This window comes from Leptosomus discolor, chromosome 9, assembly GCF_034619465.1.
Source record: "Leptosomus discolor isolate bLepDis1 chromosome 9, bLepDis1.hap2, whole genome shotgun sequence".
Classification (NCBI taxonomy): domain Eukaryota; kingdom Metazoa; phylum Chordata; class Aves; order Leptosomiformes; family Leptosomidae; genus Leptosomus; species Leptosomus discolor.
This window is the reverse complement of record NC_141399.1, coordinates 5,450,758-5,465,355: the sequence shown is the minus strand read 5'-3', so window position 1 is coordinate 5,465,355 and position 14,598 is coordinate 5,450,758. Positions and strand designations below refer to the sequence as shown.

Here is a 14,598-nt window from a genome sequence, read left to right as displayed (position 1 = left end):
GCCAAGGGATCAGGCGGCGGGATGCTTTGGGTTGTACCTGCACATAATGCAGACGGCCCGGCCAGCGCCCTGCTCCGGCTGTCACAGCGTCACCGCCGCTGAACAGCCCCACCGGCCTCACAGCCATCACACCCGTACCAGGTGGGACGAGAAGAGATGCAGCGGCCACGGAGAGAGTGGGATGGTTTATCAGATACGCAGCTGGGCATCCAGGCTCGGCTCAAGCCTCCGCTTCCAACCCGGCTCCGCAGCGAGGAAGCTGCACGGAGGCACCGCAGCTGCTCAGACCGTGGGTAACAACGTAAGGGTCGTGATGGAGGTTGTGTCTGGAGCAGCTACATACTTTCTGGGAGGAAAGGCCCCAGGAACACCGACTTCTTAAGGGAGAATGGATTTTTGGTAACCCAATCTAACAAAACTCTGCTGATGGTGAAGTATAACAAGCTAAAATCAACTGCACGGAGCAACTGAGAGGAGCCGACACGGCTGAGCAGATTTGATGCTGGCACCAGTGCAGAACGAACGCCAGGGACCGCGTGGAGAGGCAGGCCGAGAGAGGATCAGGCCCTGGGAGCATATGGACTGCAGGCTGAACTGTTTCATCCCGAGCATTAATAATGGACTGAAGTCTGTAATTCTTAATTGTGCTGAATCCTAATGCCCTCATCTAAGGGCCTTGGGATTTTGATGGAGGATCAGCTGGCACGGAAGATAACAACAGTAAAACACAATGCATTAAGCCTAACCAGCAGATCAATGGTGAGCCACGCCGTTCCTCTCACTTCCCTTCAGAGCCTTCTCCAGACCCCTTCCTCCCGTGACACTGGCAAGAAAAAGCCATTTAAAAAAATCCCCTTGTTTATCCCATCTATCTTTCCTATGAGATGGCTGCTTGCTTAGGTGGAAGGACAAGACTCAAGCATGGTTGGAAAGGGTAAAAAGACAACAGGGGACAAACATGGGATTGCTGGCAGGTGGACAAAGGTCTCTTGGACATGTAGCCTTTACCTTCAGCTCTTCACCCCTTGCAAACAGATGGGTTTCCTAAATTAACAGGTCTGGACCTTCACTGACTGACTTGTTTACGTACAGCCTCCCTCATCCTGTCGCTGCTGCAGTCATTACGGAACCGTGCCAAGGGATGGGACCAGCACACAGGCGCCCGCACCCCTCCACAGCACCCCCAGCCCTTGGGTTCAAGCCCAAGCTGGAGCAACCTCCACTCACTGCAAAGCACGGGTGAATTTTGCACCGTTCTGGTTTTCCAGACCTACCCACATCGGGAATATTCCCAAGCATGAGGGTTTCAGGTTGCCCACTGCTCATCAGGTTATAAAGTTAGTAGTCACCTAATGCAACCACGCATTCAACCGCTTGGTTTTGCTGTTTTTTCTTGAGAAAATAATCAAGCTTCCCCCAAATAAGATGCAGTGGAACAAGATGGAAAGCGGGTACTCTCCTTGACATTTCTAAGCACAGCAGATGTACTTAACTAGCTCCCGTTATTTATTTATTTACTCGTGTAGAGAAAAGGCTTGTTACTGAAGAAACCCAAATGCTGATAAGATGATGAGAGGTTTGCATGATGGTTGATGGTCTCACTTTCGCTTATCCTGACTGAACACAAGTATCTATAACTAAATATTTCCCTTAGGGTACTGATGACTGAGGTATGTTTATTGCATTGAGTGAATTTATATATATAATCAGCACAATAAACATTATTAAATTGTCTGAGTAAAATCAAAGCATGAAACACACAGTCAGTGCTGAATTCTAATGATGCTGAATGCCCATGATTGCATGGGGAAAGGATCTTAACAAGCCTTGATTTGAGCTTTGGCATCCGCCTCACAAATCACACGAAATGTTCTCTCTTTAATAGTGCTGAATATTGATAAATGTCTCTGCACGGCACAACAGGGAAGTTGGTCTCTATTGGCAATCTTTACCAAAGTGTGTTTTTTCCTTCTCTACACTCAAGGGTTTACCCTGAATGATTTAATTATAATTTTCCTTGTGTAAGACAAATTAAAGAGGAGAGTAGGAGTGTCATGCCAAAGCAGATTATTTATCTCCTTAACAGATTGCTGTGCACCAAACCCCAGAGCTGCTGCTGCTGCTGCTACTTACAGAAACTGGGCGAAATGTGGGACAAAAGCATAGATGTAATATACATTTAAAGCCCAAATGAATGAAAGCATTAACCCATTATTTACAGCCAGAATTGTTTCATTCCTGTGAAAACCATACACACAGAGCACGCAGAAACCACGAGCAGCACCACGATGCTCCCCGGCCCCTGCCCACGAGTGGAGGACGCCTCCTGCTTTTGAACGTATTTTTGCTTTTCGAACGTCCTGGGGTGACTCTGGCCACTCCCACTCACTTGCCATTTGCTTTTTTGCCATAAAGGAGAACTTTTGTTGTCACTGGGGCTCCGAGCACAGCAGCCCCGCGGTGGCCAGCGTCACCAGTGACACCACAGCAGGGTCCCCGCAGCCCGCGCACGACTAAAGCGCTGCTGTACGCAACCGTGAGGCTGGGCCCACGGCACGGCGACGCGTGGGCACGCCGAGCAGCCGACGACTATTTCTCCTGCTATTTTAAACCCCCTTGTTTGTAACTAAATCATGTTTTTACACCCAGGACACTCAGCAGAGCTGCTGCTCGCCCGGTGACTTTTACGCAGGTGCCTGTGCTGCCGCTGCGGCCGGCCAAGCGCCTCCTGTCTCGCGGGTCTTGAGCAGCCTCGCCACCTGACCGGTGGGATCAGGAACCCTGTAAAACACAGCCTGAACTATCCCAGTGACATATGCCAGAGATGACAGTGATGATAGTAACTCCCACATAACCAACTTGCCTCCTGCAGCCCACTCCTCCTCAAAAGCCCAAGAGGAAGGGACGGGGAAACAGCTTTACAGCACACCCTAAAAGTTAATGTTACCTGTATATGATTATTTATGGCTGCTGGGCAGTCGTTATGATGTGGCTGTGCTTAACTGTTGGGACACTCACAGCTTTTACTATGTGCTTTTTATTGTTGTTTAAATCTAAACAAATAGCTCTTGGTTGTATCAGACCAAAGCTAACAGCCACTTGCAGAGAAGGTGCAGGAATGATGGGGGGGGGGAAGCCACAACCCAAAAACCTGCCCTGGCCAGCTCAAGCTGAAGACTTGGGAGGCGGAAGGCTGACAACTCCCTTGTGAGCCCTTCCGACAGCCCCATCTGACCCGAGCTTGGGCCTGGGGGCACCTCCACAAGTCCCCTTGTATTTGCACGCTCGGTTGTTGGGCTGAACCCGCTGGGTACAAGAACATACGCAGACTTCCACTGTAAGTCTAGCAAACTCACGGTCCCGCCAGACCCATAATTTTTTCTAGTCTCAACCTTTGCAGGCAAAAAATTACCAAAACCCTGCTCATGCCTCTGCTCTCTCTTCTGTAAGCACGCTAAAATTTCACCTTCTGTGAGCTTTCCCATATACATCTGACGGCAGAGCACAGCGACTCTTTCCTCACTGCTCACTCACCACCCCAAACTCCCTGCCTGTAGATAAATACCCTTTCAGAAAGGAAACCAGTGCAACACATCTCAACAAGAGGAGTGTGTGTGTCAGATGAAATCCAGGCAGGCACCACGGTGCCTGATGAGACTGCAACAAAACCCTTAAGTGCATCAGTAGGCATTCTTCTGTGTGTAGTCTCCTGCTCTACTTATGGATAAAGATGTAATTCAATCACTGCAGCAAATGGATGGCGTAAACCCTCCATGTACCAAACAGAGGCAAGATAAAGCAAAGTCTGTAGCTCTCTTATTTGTATTCCTAAATATATCTATTTTGTATTTTGCAAGCTTCAACAACACAGCTATCAATTCAGTCACTGAGGATTTTAAGTCTTCTAGACTAAGACAATCTCAGACAATACCACGGCACGTTTATGCCTTCCTAATTAATTTATTTGGAACTTTCCTAATAAAAACACATGTATCTCCTTGTTTCTAGATCCCAGTTGCCTCCAGGCCACAATTACAGGACTCGGACACGTGGATTTCCAGTTCTGCTTGGCAGTATACACGGAGAAAATTCTTACTTCAGACCAGATTCCTGCGTTTCCACCGCATTTCAAACTAAACAGCAGCGGCATACTGTTTCCTTAGTTAGGCTGCCATTAGCCGACAGCACGTGCCGCTATTCAACGAAAGAAGATCCATTTCACTGCGTGGGTTTTTGTTTTACATACTCGGTAAGGAAAACATAGATAAAAAATTTATTGAAAAGTCATAAACGCATCTCGTTCAGCTCTATATGCAGCAAAAAGGGAAATTTAATTGTTTAATAAACACCAAATTGTTTTTAGTATCCCATGTAAGTCTTCATGAAAACCACGTCCTTGACACTTACATGCATTATGAATGTACACGCTGATGTTCCCCCACATGTCCTTGCAATAATGATGCCTTACACACACAGCGCAGCTCTTTCAACAGTGGTGTGCTCTCCTTTAAAATCTATCTATTCCCAACAGCACTATTTTCTTACTATTAGAAAGATATAAGAGGTATTTATATAGCTTCCCTATCAATCTACTTCCAGACCACCAGAAATATAAACTCTATGGCTTAAAAATTCCATTATCCTTTTTCTAATGAATGAAAGGAGGGTGGAAAGACAAAGCCATCAGTTTCCATAAAATCCAGCTCTCACTAGTGTCTGCTGTAACATTTCTAGATGGGCAAAGGGACTCTCCTGAATGCAAAGAAGCACTGCCCTCCCCACTGCGCCCACGCCGCTCGCGCGCTCCCGGAGACCCTTCTCCTCCTCCTCCGCCGCCGGCAGTGACGCCGAGGCTGCAGCAGGCACCGGCACCCACGGCCCGAGCTCCTTTGGGACCGTCTGTCTCACCGTAAGCAAAAGTTATGCTGTTAGACACGCCTCAGTGAAATCTGGGGGTGTAAAGAAACAAACCTGCAATAAAGCATCCTTCGGAATAAAGCAGAGCCCGCGCCGAGAAGCACGTCAACAGACAACCCCTGATTTAGGCCATTTCTTTTAACAATGCAAGCCTAGCAAGTATAAATTAACTCACACTTTTAAAAGCCAAACAACACCAGTTAGCTAATTTTATCAGCACTTAAAAAGAAAATACACTTTGTTTTAGAGAAACTTGGTGAACTCAAAGCCTATCCTGTCTTGTGAAAGAAGGTGAACACAGAGTAAAGAAAGGCAAAAGTGTTAGATGAGATGGGGCGCTGAAATTTGGCAGAAAAACGGGTGGTAGAAGAGCCTGTACTGACCAACAGTTTTTCTTTCCTCACCTCCAGCCTGCAAACCCAAAGCACATCAAGAGTAACACCACTCGGGATGCGAAACTCAAAAAAAACCAGCTTACTCCCTTCACACTTCCCCCAACACGCTTATCCAATGCACTTCTAATTAGCTAATTGTGCCCACATTGATCCAATTAACAAGCCATAAAGATCTGAACAAAAGGAGCATATTCTGCCCAATGGAGACTCTATTCAACCACGCCAAAAACCAGACAGAGCAAGACGGGGAGGACAAAACCGAGGCCAAGGCGGTTGGCCACCGCTCCCAACTACTGCGCCATCATTTCGGCACGCTGCTCGGAGACGCTCACGGGTGGAAACCCCACGGGCACCTACCTCTCCCGTTTAGGAGTGTGGACCGATAGCTGTCCGTTAGTTGAGGCGTGCGGGTTGATGATTAAGGAGGTCTTAGACGGCGCGGAGGAGGAGACGCAGGTGGTGGACAGGTCCAGGCTGCTGTGGTTGTTGCTGGCTGCCTCCTCCGCTGTGTGCGAGCTTGTCACTTCCTTCCAGAGCTGCTGCAGTTCTGTTGGAATCATGCCTGAAACAAACAAATTGGATAATTAAATCAATTAACAGCTAATTCGGCCGTCTTCAAACAGTAATTAAATCAAAGAGTCAGTAAACAAAGCCTAGTGTTAGTTTTGTGTGTGTGTGTGCGTGGTTTTGCGCATGTATTTTTTTTTTTTAATAACTAAAGGCTAATACTGATCCCCGCACAACTCTGCTACATTTTCTGCTATGAGACCTGCAATACCTACGTAATGCAAAATCGGGGTGTGGGGCAGGGGGGTCCACACAACATGCCACCCACCCCAAACTCTATGTTAATTATTAATATCATAAAATGACTGAGGGCCCGTTTCCAGAGTCCCTACTCAAGCAGGAAGCACCCCAAGCTCACAGCAAGGCTGACAGCAAAGGTGGCCAAGGGCTACTTTGCAGTCAGCTGGAGAATTTTTTATTTTTTTAATATACTATGTATTTCAATTTTTTTTTAAGGAAAGCAAATACTTCCTAGCCTGTTTTTAAAGGAAAGGAAGGTCTCAGGAAGAAAAAATACTCAGCTTTATTATTATGACAACACGAACCACAATATGACTAATTTTGTGCTTAAGTTTTAAATGATGACAAATAGCTTTGTTATTAAATACAGTTTTTATTAATCACTTTTAGACATAAATTATGAATTCATATTGTCTTCCTGAAATGCTTTTCAAATTTTAACAGTCAAATTGATTATACTATGATTATTTCATTAACACACCTATCTTTCTCATTAATTTTGGTTTCTTGAACTGCTCACTTAATTGATGGATGTGTCTACTGAAAAACTGTATAACTTTCTATACAAGTAACACTATTATTACTGTCATTTCTTAGATCGATGCTAATGAGCCATTCAAAAGTAAAACGAAAACATAAAATAAGCTTCAAGAAATGGGAACAACAAAATAAATATATATTGTTTTAATTGTGCCAAAACGGACACCGGGGTTAGGACACAGCTTCCAACAAATAATGCAAGTGAAAACTTTGCAAACTCCAGCGGGCCAAACCGAGGGCTGGCAGGGGAGCCGCGCACATCAGCGTGACACGGGCTCAGGCTGAGATCATGCTTTTGGATAAAGCTTGCGTTTGTGGCATGATCTAACAAGTCAAGTTTCTCTCGCTGAAGACTCCTTCAGCGCTCTTTCAGAGAAGGCCATGGGAAAAAAAAAAAAATCAGCGGCAGAGAGGCATCCCTGAAATATTCAGGGAAAACAAAAATAATAAAAGCCAGCGTCTGTGTGTTTGTAAAGAGGCTTCTCATCGCTGTGCTTCCAGATCATCGTTTGGATGACTGTTCATTGTTTCACCATACTGTAGCACTGAGGCTATCCTAAGGAAATCTGCCATTTTCTGAGAGTATAGCAGCAGCTCACACAGGCATGTATCTCACCAAACCTAAGGTATTGAAATAAAAAAAAAAAAGGCAGTATGCATTATATTCATTTGAAACACATAATAAAAAATGCCAAGGTCTAAATTTAATTTATTTTTGTCATTTAGAATACAATGGATAGATAATCATCTCAACGTGATCAGCCAAACATCTTTACTTTGCTAAACTGTTAAAGATTTTAATTATGCTAGCTTTGGAGAGCACTGGTCTAATGAGGCGATAGACTCCAGAGAATCTAAGTGGTTAAGAACTGTGAAATGAGTCTGATAGGATTTTTTTATATTCACCGTGGATCGTTTGCATATCAAAGAGGAGTAAATTATTGCACGACAGACCAATAACCTTCCCCGCCTTTCCGAGAGTAGCATTAACAAAAACAGTTGGTCTCTGGTAACGGTTCACTACAAAAAAATGCTAAAATCCTTAAGTATCTGCAATTAATATATATTATGAAAGAGCCTCCAATTTATACATTAAGTGATCAGATATTCTTAGGACACATCCGTTGCTCTAAAGCCACGTCATTCTCCTTTCATCAGACCCAAACGCCAATTATATTTTGATGGATTTTGTCCCAAATGAGCATTTAGTTATTAGACATATTCAATTATTACTTGTCCCCTGAAATTAAACCTCTGAGCAAATTAAACAAAGAAAAAGGTCAGTACACAAGCCTATGTCCTGTTTTGCTGTATCGGGGCTATTATTTTCAAACACCTTGCGAAGTGACAGTGCGGGATGTATTTTTAGCTAACACGCTTGACAGGACTGTCTGCGCACTAACAATTACCTGTGAGCACGCCTGACCCTTACACCACTGTTTACTCAATTGAAACAATAGTGAATAGACTTGTCTGTTGATGATAACATATTGATATGAGACCATATGAGTCGACACCTATTTTTATTTCCCAGAATAAGCAAATAGGGAAAGAATAACTGGCCTTTCCCCGCCTCCCCCCCCCCCCCCCCTTTTTTTTTTTTTTTTGCCACCACCCCCTTCATCTGGATTTCTGCAGGGTTTTAATTAGCAACGGGCTAGCACCCACTCTCCTCTCCCTGTCCCCTTTTCTCCTCTCCCCTGCTGGTCACTTCTGGATCTACTAAAGCTTTATCCCAAGGAAAAGCTTGCAAGTGTTGCAGCCGTTAAAATATACATACACATAATATTTATACCTCTGAAAGGAAAGGTGTTTGTTTGGTCAAACTTCCCATAAAAGTGTAACCCCTATCAGCACTAACCACAACTATACCACATATTGAAAGAAAAATAAAATATACCCAACTGTGTGGGGGAAAAAATGCTGGAGATAATAAGGAGGATTTCAGGCTGGGTGACGTTAATTTAGAGTTAACTGTGACGTCACCCGTCTGCACACAACCCATCGCTTAAAAATGACTACATCACTTGATTAATAAAATGAAATTTTAAAAAAGCCTCTCTCCTCCTTCCCCAAATTTAGTTCCTTTAGAATAATCCTGGAGAGAATTCCTAACTAGCCTGTCAAACTGGGCAGCTGAAAGGTATGCTCATTACTCATCCGGCAAAATGGTTAAATAAAATAATAGAACAAACGGTAAAAGCAAGTCAAATAGATCCACGAACACTCGCAATAAATTATGTACTTTACCATTTAACAGTTTCATTTGAACAGCAAGAGCTAAGTTTTAACTCAGATTCCCAGAACTGCGCTGCAATTACCAGAGATCGCTGCTGCCGGTGCTGCAACTTCGTATGTACCAGTAACGGGATTTAGACCTGAAACTGCCAAAGCTACAGGAGCAATCAGGCACCCAGATGTCTCAGTCCTATTATTTTCACTCGCTGGTGATCTGAGGTGTGATTTGCAGTTCCATTTTGCAGATACTAAGGATCTAGCTCTTGCAGCTCAGAACATTGCTGAAATGTAGTTTATTTTTAAATTGCTACTACGTACAGATGTAAAATCCAGATTATAGATGTGTCTAAATACAAAGCAGCAAAGATTACACAAATATAACATTAAAGGATGTGCTATTTTGTGTAAGACAATAGGCGAGCACTAAAAAACTAAAATGAAACTAAAATACAGGTTTAAACAATGTATTAGTTCTAAAAACGTCACAAAAAATGCCACTTACAAAGCGGCATTCTCTCCTTAGAAACATTTATTACTATTACAGATACTTAAAAGGAGAACGCTTTTAACTGAATTCATAGCTACATTTACTAGAGGGATGATTTTTTTTTTTATATGCACATTTACTGTATTTGTCTCAGTCTTGCCAACTGTTCTGAAAAACAAAAGGGCACGATACATGTAATTTTTTTTTTAAGTAAGAAGTGTCCATTACCAATTATTTTAAACTATAGCCCTGGCTCTTCATTGCATTTTTCAGGACAACTAGTCCTCTTCATTATGAAAGAAAATGTAGGCACAGGTTTAAAAAATGTATGTTGTGGGGACAGTTGACAGATTACTGCTCACGGAACTCAATTTCCCAACCCCAGGTATCACCGGCTCAAAGACAAACAGAGTTGCTCAACCTCTTTGTGTCCTTGTACCTCCATACCCAGGTGACCATGTTCAAGCAAGCAGAAAGTTGATTTAAACCTCATAATGACATCAGTTTTAAGCCATCGTCTCTCTGATAAAAAAAAAATAAAATACTGTGCTGTATTGCAACCTGCCTGCATTCTCAACTTACTCTTTCCTCCCGCCGCCGAGCCCCCGGCTCCAGCCCCCCCAGGGCTGGCAGCTCATTTCCCTGCAAGAACCAGCCCTTTCTGCTTATGTTTATGTCGTCTCCGGCGTGCAAGTCGGCACCCCTCAGGTTTTAAATACGCTTCTTCACGAGGACTAATAGTTACACTACCCTGCTAACCGTATCAATCAATGCCACGACGGCTGAATTACCTACTGGTGTCTCCGATGTGTTACCGCACAGATTACACTTCATGCATCACCACATTCATTTCTTTCACATTACACATGAGCGTGTCTTGTCACTGCCCAATTGCCCTCCTTTGGACAGCTTAACTGATGTACTATACAATGAACCTTACCGAGCCAACTTAATAGTATAGGAGCTGTGGGAAAAATTAGAAAGGCTGAAGCTTGAGTCCGGTGGGTGTGTGGGAACAGCCTGGGATGCTTCCAACAATAAATCTGAAGTGTAATTAATGCACGTTACAACATTTTGCAAGTATAAATGGCATTTCATCTCCATGCCCTTTTTCCTCGACTCATTTCATACCTTCTCCCCATCGACAGTGACCGACCAACTACCACCCCAGGACCGATCCTGCAGCTCCCAGCCAGGCACCACCTTCCCGTACATCAGCCTCTGACTCATGCACAGGACTAGCCTAGAGCAAGCGTCCAGCTCTGGGTGTTGGAAAGCTACACTGAGTCTTGCAGAGGGATGTGTCTGAGCCCCAAAAGCTTAGCCTTTCAACAGAGGAGTTAGGCACCCAAATACCTTTTGGTGTTTGGTGACCTGTGGGTCTGGGAAAAATAAGGCTAAATAAACCACGCCAGCCACCCGGCAAAGCGGACTCCACTCCCCGGTTTTGTCTCCCTTTAGCCATGTAAGTAAACATTCCCCAGCCACCTTGCTTGCCTTTCTGCAGCTATGTACACATAAAAAAAGAGGGCGAAGAACAGAAGCAATTTCACCCCCTCTCCCCCATTTAACTGAATAGAGCTGAATGTAAATTCATTATATGGTTTAGCAACTAGTAGCAGCCCTAAGGCTGCTTTGAAGAGCCCAAATCATTCAACCCGAGCTGACTCAAGCTGTTGAGGTGGATGTTTAAATTTATTATGGGGCAAGGGAAGGAAAAGGCATGATTATTCAGAAATACCAGCATCATGGTTGAAAGACCTGGTCTTCCCTGAGCCATGCCAACGTCGAACAGTCTGCCTGAATCACGGCAGCCAGAGCTCAGGCAAGTCTGTTAAAAAGTCCCAAGGCTTGCGGACAAACCCAGGTTAAAAAAAAAAAAAAAAGTTTAAAGCCAAAGAGGAAAAGAGAGAATAAAACCCTCAGGTTACAATGACAGTCAAAAGTATTGTGATTTAAAGAGCCATTGCTTTCAATGTATCAATATCTTAAAAAAAAAAAAAAATAAACAGAGATTTCAGCAAAGGAGTAACTTCTTGCTGAGTGCAGGACTGAATAAAGATGTAGGAGGATCTAATTGTCAATAGCACCATTAAAATTAAACGGAGTTAATCCCAATTTGCCTCAGCGTGGAGGGAGGAACGAAGCTATGATGCAGCCAGGCAGTGAAATGAAGGCCGTGTGAACAGGCATGGAGAGGAGACACTGCCACCTCTCCCTCCCAGCTGCAGCAAAGGGCCATCACATTGCTACAGCTCGGCAGCGTGCAGACCAGAGCTCCTCTGCGCTCGGCTCCTCGCCAGGCTGGAACCAGAAAGGGCCCAAATAACACACTTGGAAAAGAAAGAGCTGCTCTCAGGCTACCCTTAGCCACAAACCCTGCACCAAGAATCGGTTAAGATGCCTCCTGTGAAGGATTCCAAGCCCAGATTAGTACAACCAGCAGCTTCGAGTCCGCCAGACCAGCCATAGCTGTGCAAATTGAATCCAAACTCGCCTCCAGAGCCATCCACGATTTCAGCGTTGCCCTTCTCAAAAAAAATACCTTCATGATGGCCACCCTGCCTGTCATGATTTTTCTGTGCTTATTACTTTATGAGCCTGTGAGGTCTCTCTCTGTCTCTCACTGAGTGACAATTCTGTGTGCGCGCATGCTATCGCTTTGCCAGACAGCCGGCAGCTCCCAAACCCCTCACCTACCTTGTGCAAGGGGTTGCAAAGGCAGAGTAGGCTGGCCAGGCTGGATCGTTAGCAGCCCCTGACGCTGCAAAGACAGGAGGTGCTGCTGTTGCAACTGCTGCATCTGTAAGAGTTGCTGCTGGAAGGCCAACTGCTGCGTAGCCACCTGCTGTTGCTGGGGCTGGAAAAGAAAAAAATAATAAATTAAAAAAAAAAATTTAAAAAAAAATGCACATTTGTCAATACAGAGCAAAGCATTAACAGAGGATTTACAGGGCTCCTTGTCTCAACACACTTCAACTTCTGATCGTAGTCACCCGGTATCAAGGCAAGCTAGTGAGCCCGCCACCCCATATCAAAGACCCCAAGGTGCTAGAGCTAACCACAGGGCTGCAGTCGATTCCCACCTCCAGTGGTTACTTTCATCCTCCCTAAATCCCTCCTGCAATCCTAATTAAAAATGTATGTAGTGTTTCTCCGTCCACGCTACCGCGTCACCCTGGTCCACGTGGTCACGTTTTACCCCAGAAGTGGCTGCATTTCAGTGGTGGGTAAAGCCAACGCTGCTGGCAGCTGCTCAAGTCCTGGGTAATTCTTTTGAGGCCAAGAACACGTATAATGTGAGAATCACACCGCACGATCACATCACACTTAGATGTAATGAAAAACAACCCTGCACTGTGCTCTGTTTGCTCATGCAAGGGCTGTCTCAACTATTAAGGCAATATGACTGGCTTAATTTATGGTATTTTATACTTACTCTCTCTTATTCATCCATCAAGCCCCACAGTACTTTCTGTAACATTCGGAATTATTCTGTGCTGTATTTAAGGCTGCTACTTCTGCACTTTGAAAATTTTAATTATTCTCACTAGAAAGAAGATGGAGTTGCTTTACTCCACAGGGATGTGAACCCTGAACCTTCGAGGTGTAAAAGAACATGTTGCTTTTCTCACTACTGTACCCGGAGAAGCTTTTAACTACTCTGTTTATCACTTCTGACATAAATAAATGAGAAAAAATCAGACCTTTGAAGAAGAAAAACTTCATCTAATATTGTTAATTAGCCATGACAAACGATGAAATAACATTGTAAATCTTTCATAGAAACAGCCACTAGATTTTAATTACACACATTCATAATTTAGCAAACAACATCTTACTTGAATGTGAGTGTTTAATATGTACAGTACTCCAGGCTTCAGAGTCCTTAATTTTGTTCAGTTAAGGAAGCCTCTAGGTTTTGCTTCCATGCTCATCTTGTATTTTATTTGCTTTGTTCTTTAAAATCCATGAAAGGCTTTGCATTTTGATAAATATCTTTTTATTTATTGTACAATGACAGGAGGAAAACTTTTGTTGTGTAAAACATCAATACATCATGCCAGTGTTTAGCAGTTCCTTGTGCTAGCCAAAAAAAATTAATGTAGATTTCCTTAGTAATTATCTGAGTGATAGAAAGATAATACAGTGCAGTAGTACAATAAATAGAAGGAAATTATCTAATATCCCTAATCTGCTAGGAATCATATCAAGGTGGAGGTCTTACACACATTATGGCTAACAATTATGGAAAGAAAATTAACTCTTACAAAACTGCATACTTTCACAAACAAACCCCAGCCAGATCCCAAGCTTTTTGTCACCCTTCCTTGACACCAAGCCAGAGGATCACTGGCCCCATTCCCGACTGGTGTCAAGCAGGGCAAAAAAATCCACCAGAGCTGCAGGAACAGGACTGATGGACACCAGCCAGCGGTTTGGCCCCCACCTTCTTGTACCACCATGCCCCATCAACCTTAACACTGCAACCAACCGTTTACCCACGACTGCAATGACAGTCAGTCAGTTTATCTTATTTATAAAGCCAAATTGTCTTATTTCCAAAGAAAATCTGGGACTACAAGAACACAGTTAAACAAATAGATGTTTAGATATTCTGAAGCTTGGGAGAGTTTTCACCTCTTCGCAACAGCTTGCTCGGACAGATCCAGCGGTTGCAACCATTTGCAACAGCATCACATGAACGCAAGCCCCAGCAATAGTTCTATTAAGAGTTAAAGTAATGTTTGCCCCCATAATTATTCATTTTCTAAATATATATATATATAAAAAATAAATGTTATTACATAAAAATCTAGTTACAGTAAGCTGTGTTTGCCATCTGAGTGTAAAGTTGGGTTTTTTTTTTTAAAAAAAAAAAGAAACCAAAAACCTTTCCATAAATTGACTGATGCCCATTTGGTTGTCTTCTCAGCCATCCTAAGAAAAGCTCTTGAACACTCTCTACTTTGAAAAGCCAGGATATAAAAGTATACAAGGCCCATTGTCCAAGAAAGAATTTAAAAGCAAGACACGTTGCCAAACTGCGCTCCCCACCCAGTTACCAAACACAGGATACAAGGCAGTTTGTTTACTTCTCACAATTGAATGCATACAAAAAAGGTCTCAGTGCAGTCCTGTTGTCAGGTCAGTAGTCAGCGTTAAAATGCTGAAATATCCTGATAAAACTTGCATTTTTGATCCCCTCCCTAA

The 14,598-nt window shown here is 43.7% G+C and overlaps 1 protein-coding gene across 10 annotated transcripts in view; it reads right to left on the bottom strand.

Moving 5' to 3' along the window:
* Window positions 1-14,598, bottom strand: part of FOXP1 (forkhead box P1) — a 164,291-nt gene that overhangs the window by 53,146 nt on the left and 96,547 nt on the right. For 7 of the 10 annotated variants that reach the window (XM_086469968.1, XM_086469964.1, XM_086469961.1 and 4 more), the window contains 2 exons: window positions 12,085-12,238; window positions 5,670-5,874 (listed from right to left, as the gene is read on the bottom strand). In XM_086469968.1, coding sequence (XP_086326094.1) covers window positions 5,670-5,874; window positions 12,085-12,238 — 359 coding nt within the window. Of the gene's footprint in view, window positions 1-5,669; window positions 5,875-9,776; window positions 9,780-12,084; window positions 12,245-14,598 lie in introns of all 10 variants that reach the window. The other 3 variants (XM_086469963.1, XM_086469962.1, XM_086469969.1) reach the window with 2 other exon arrangements.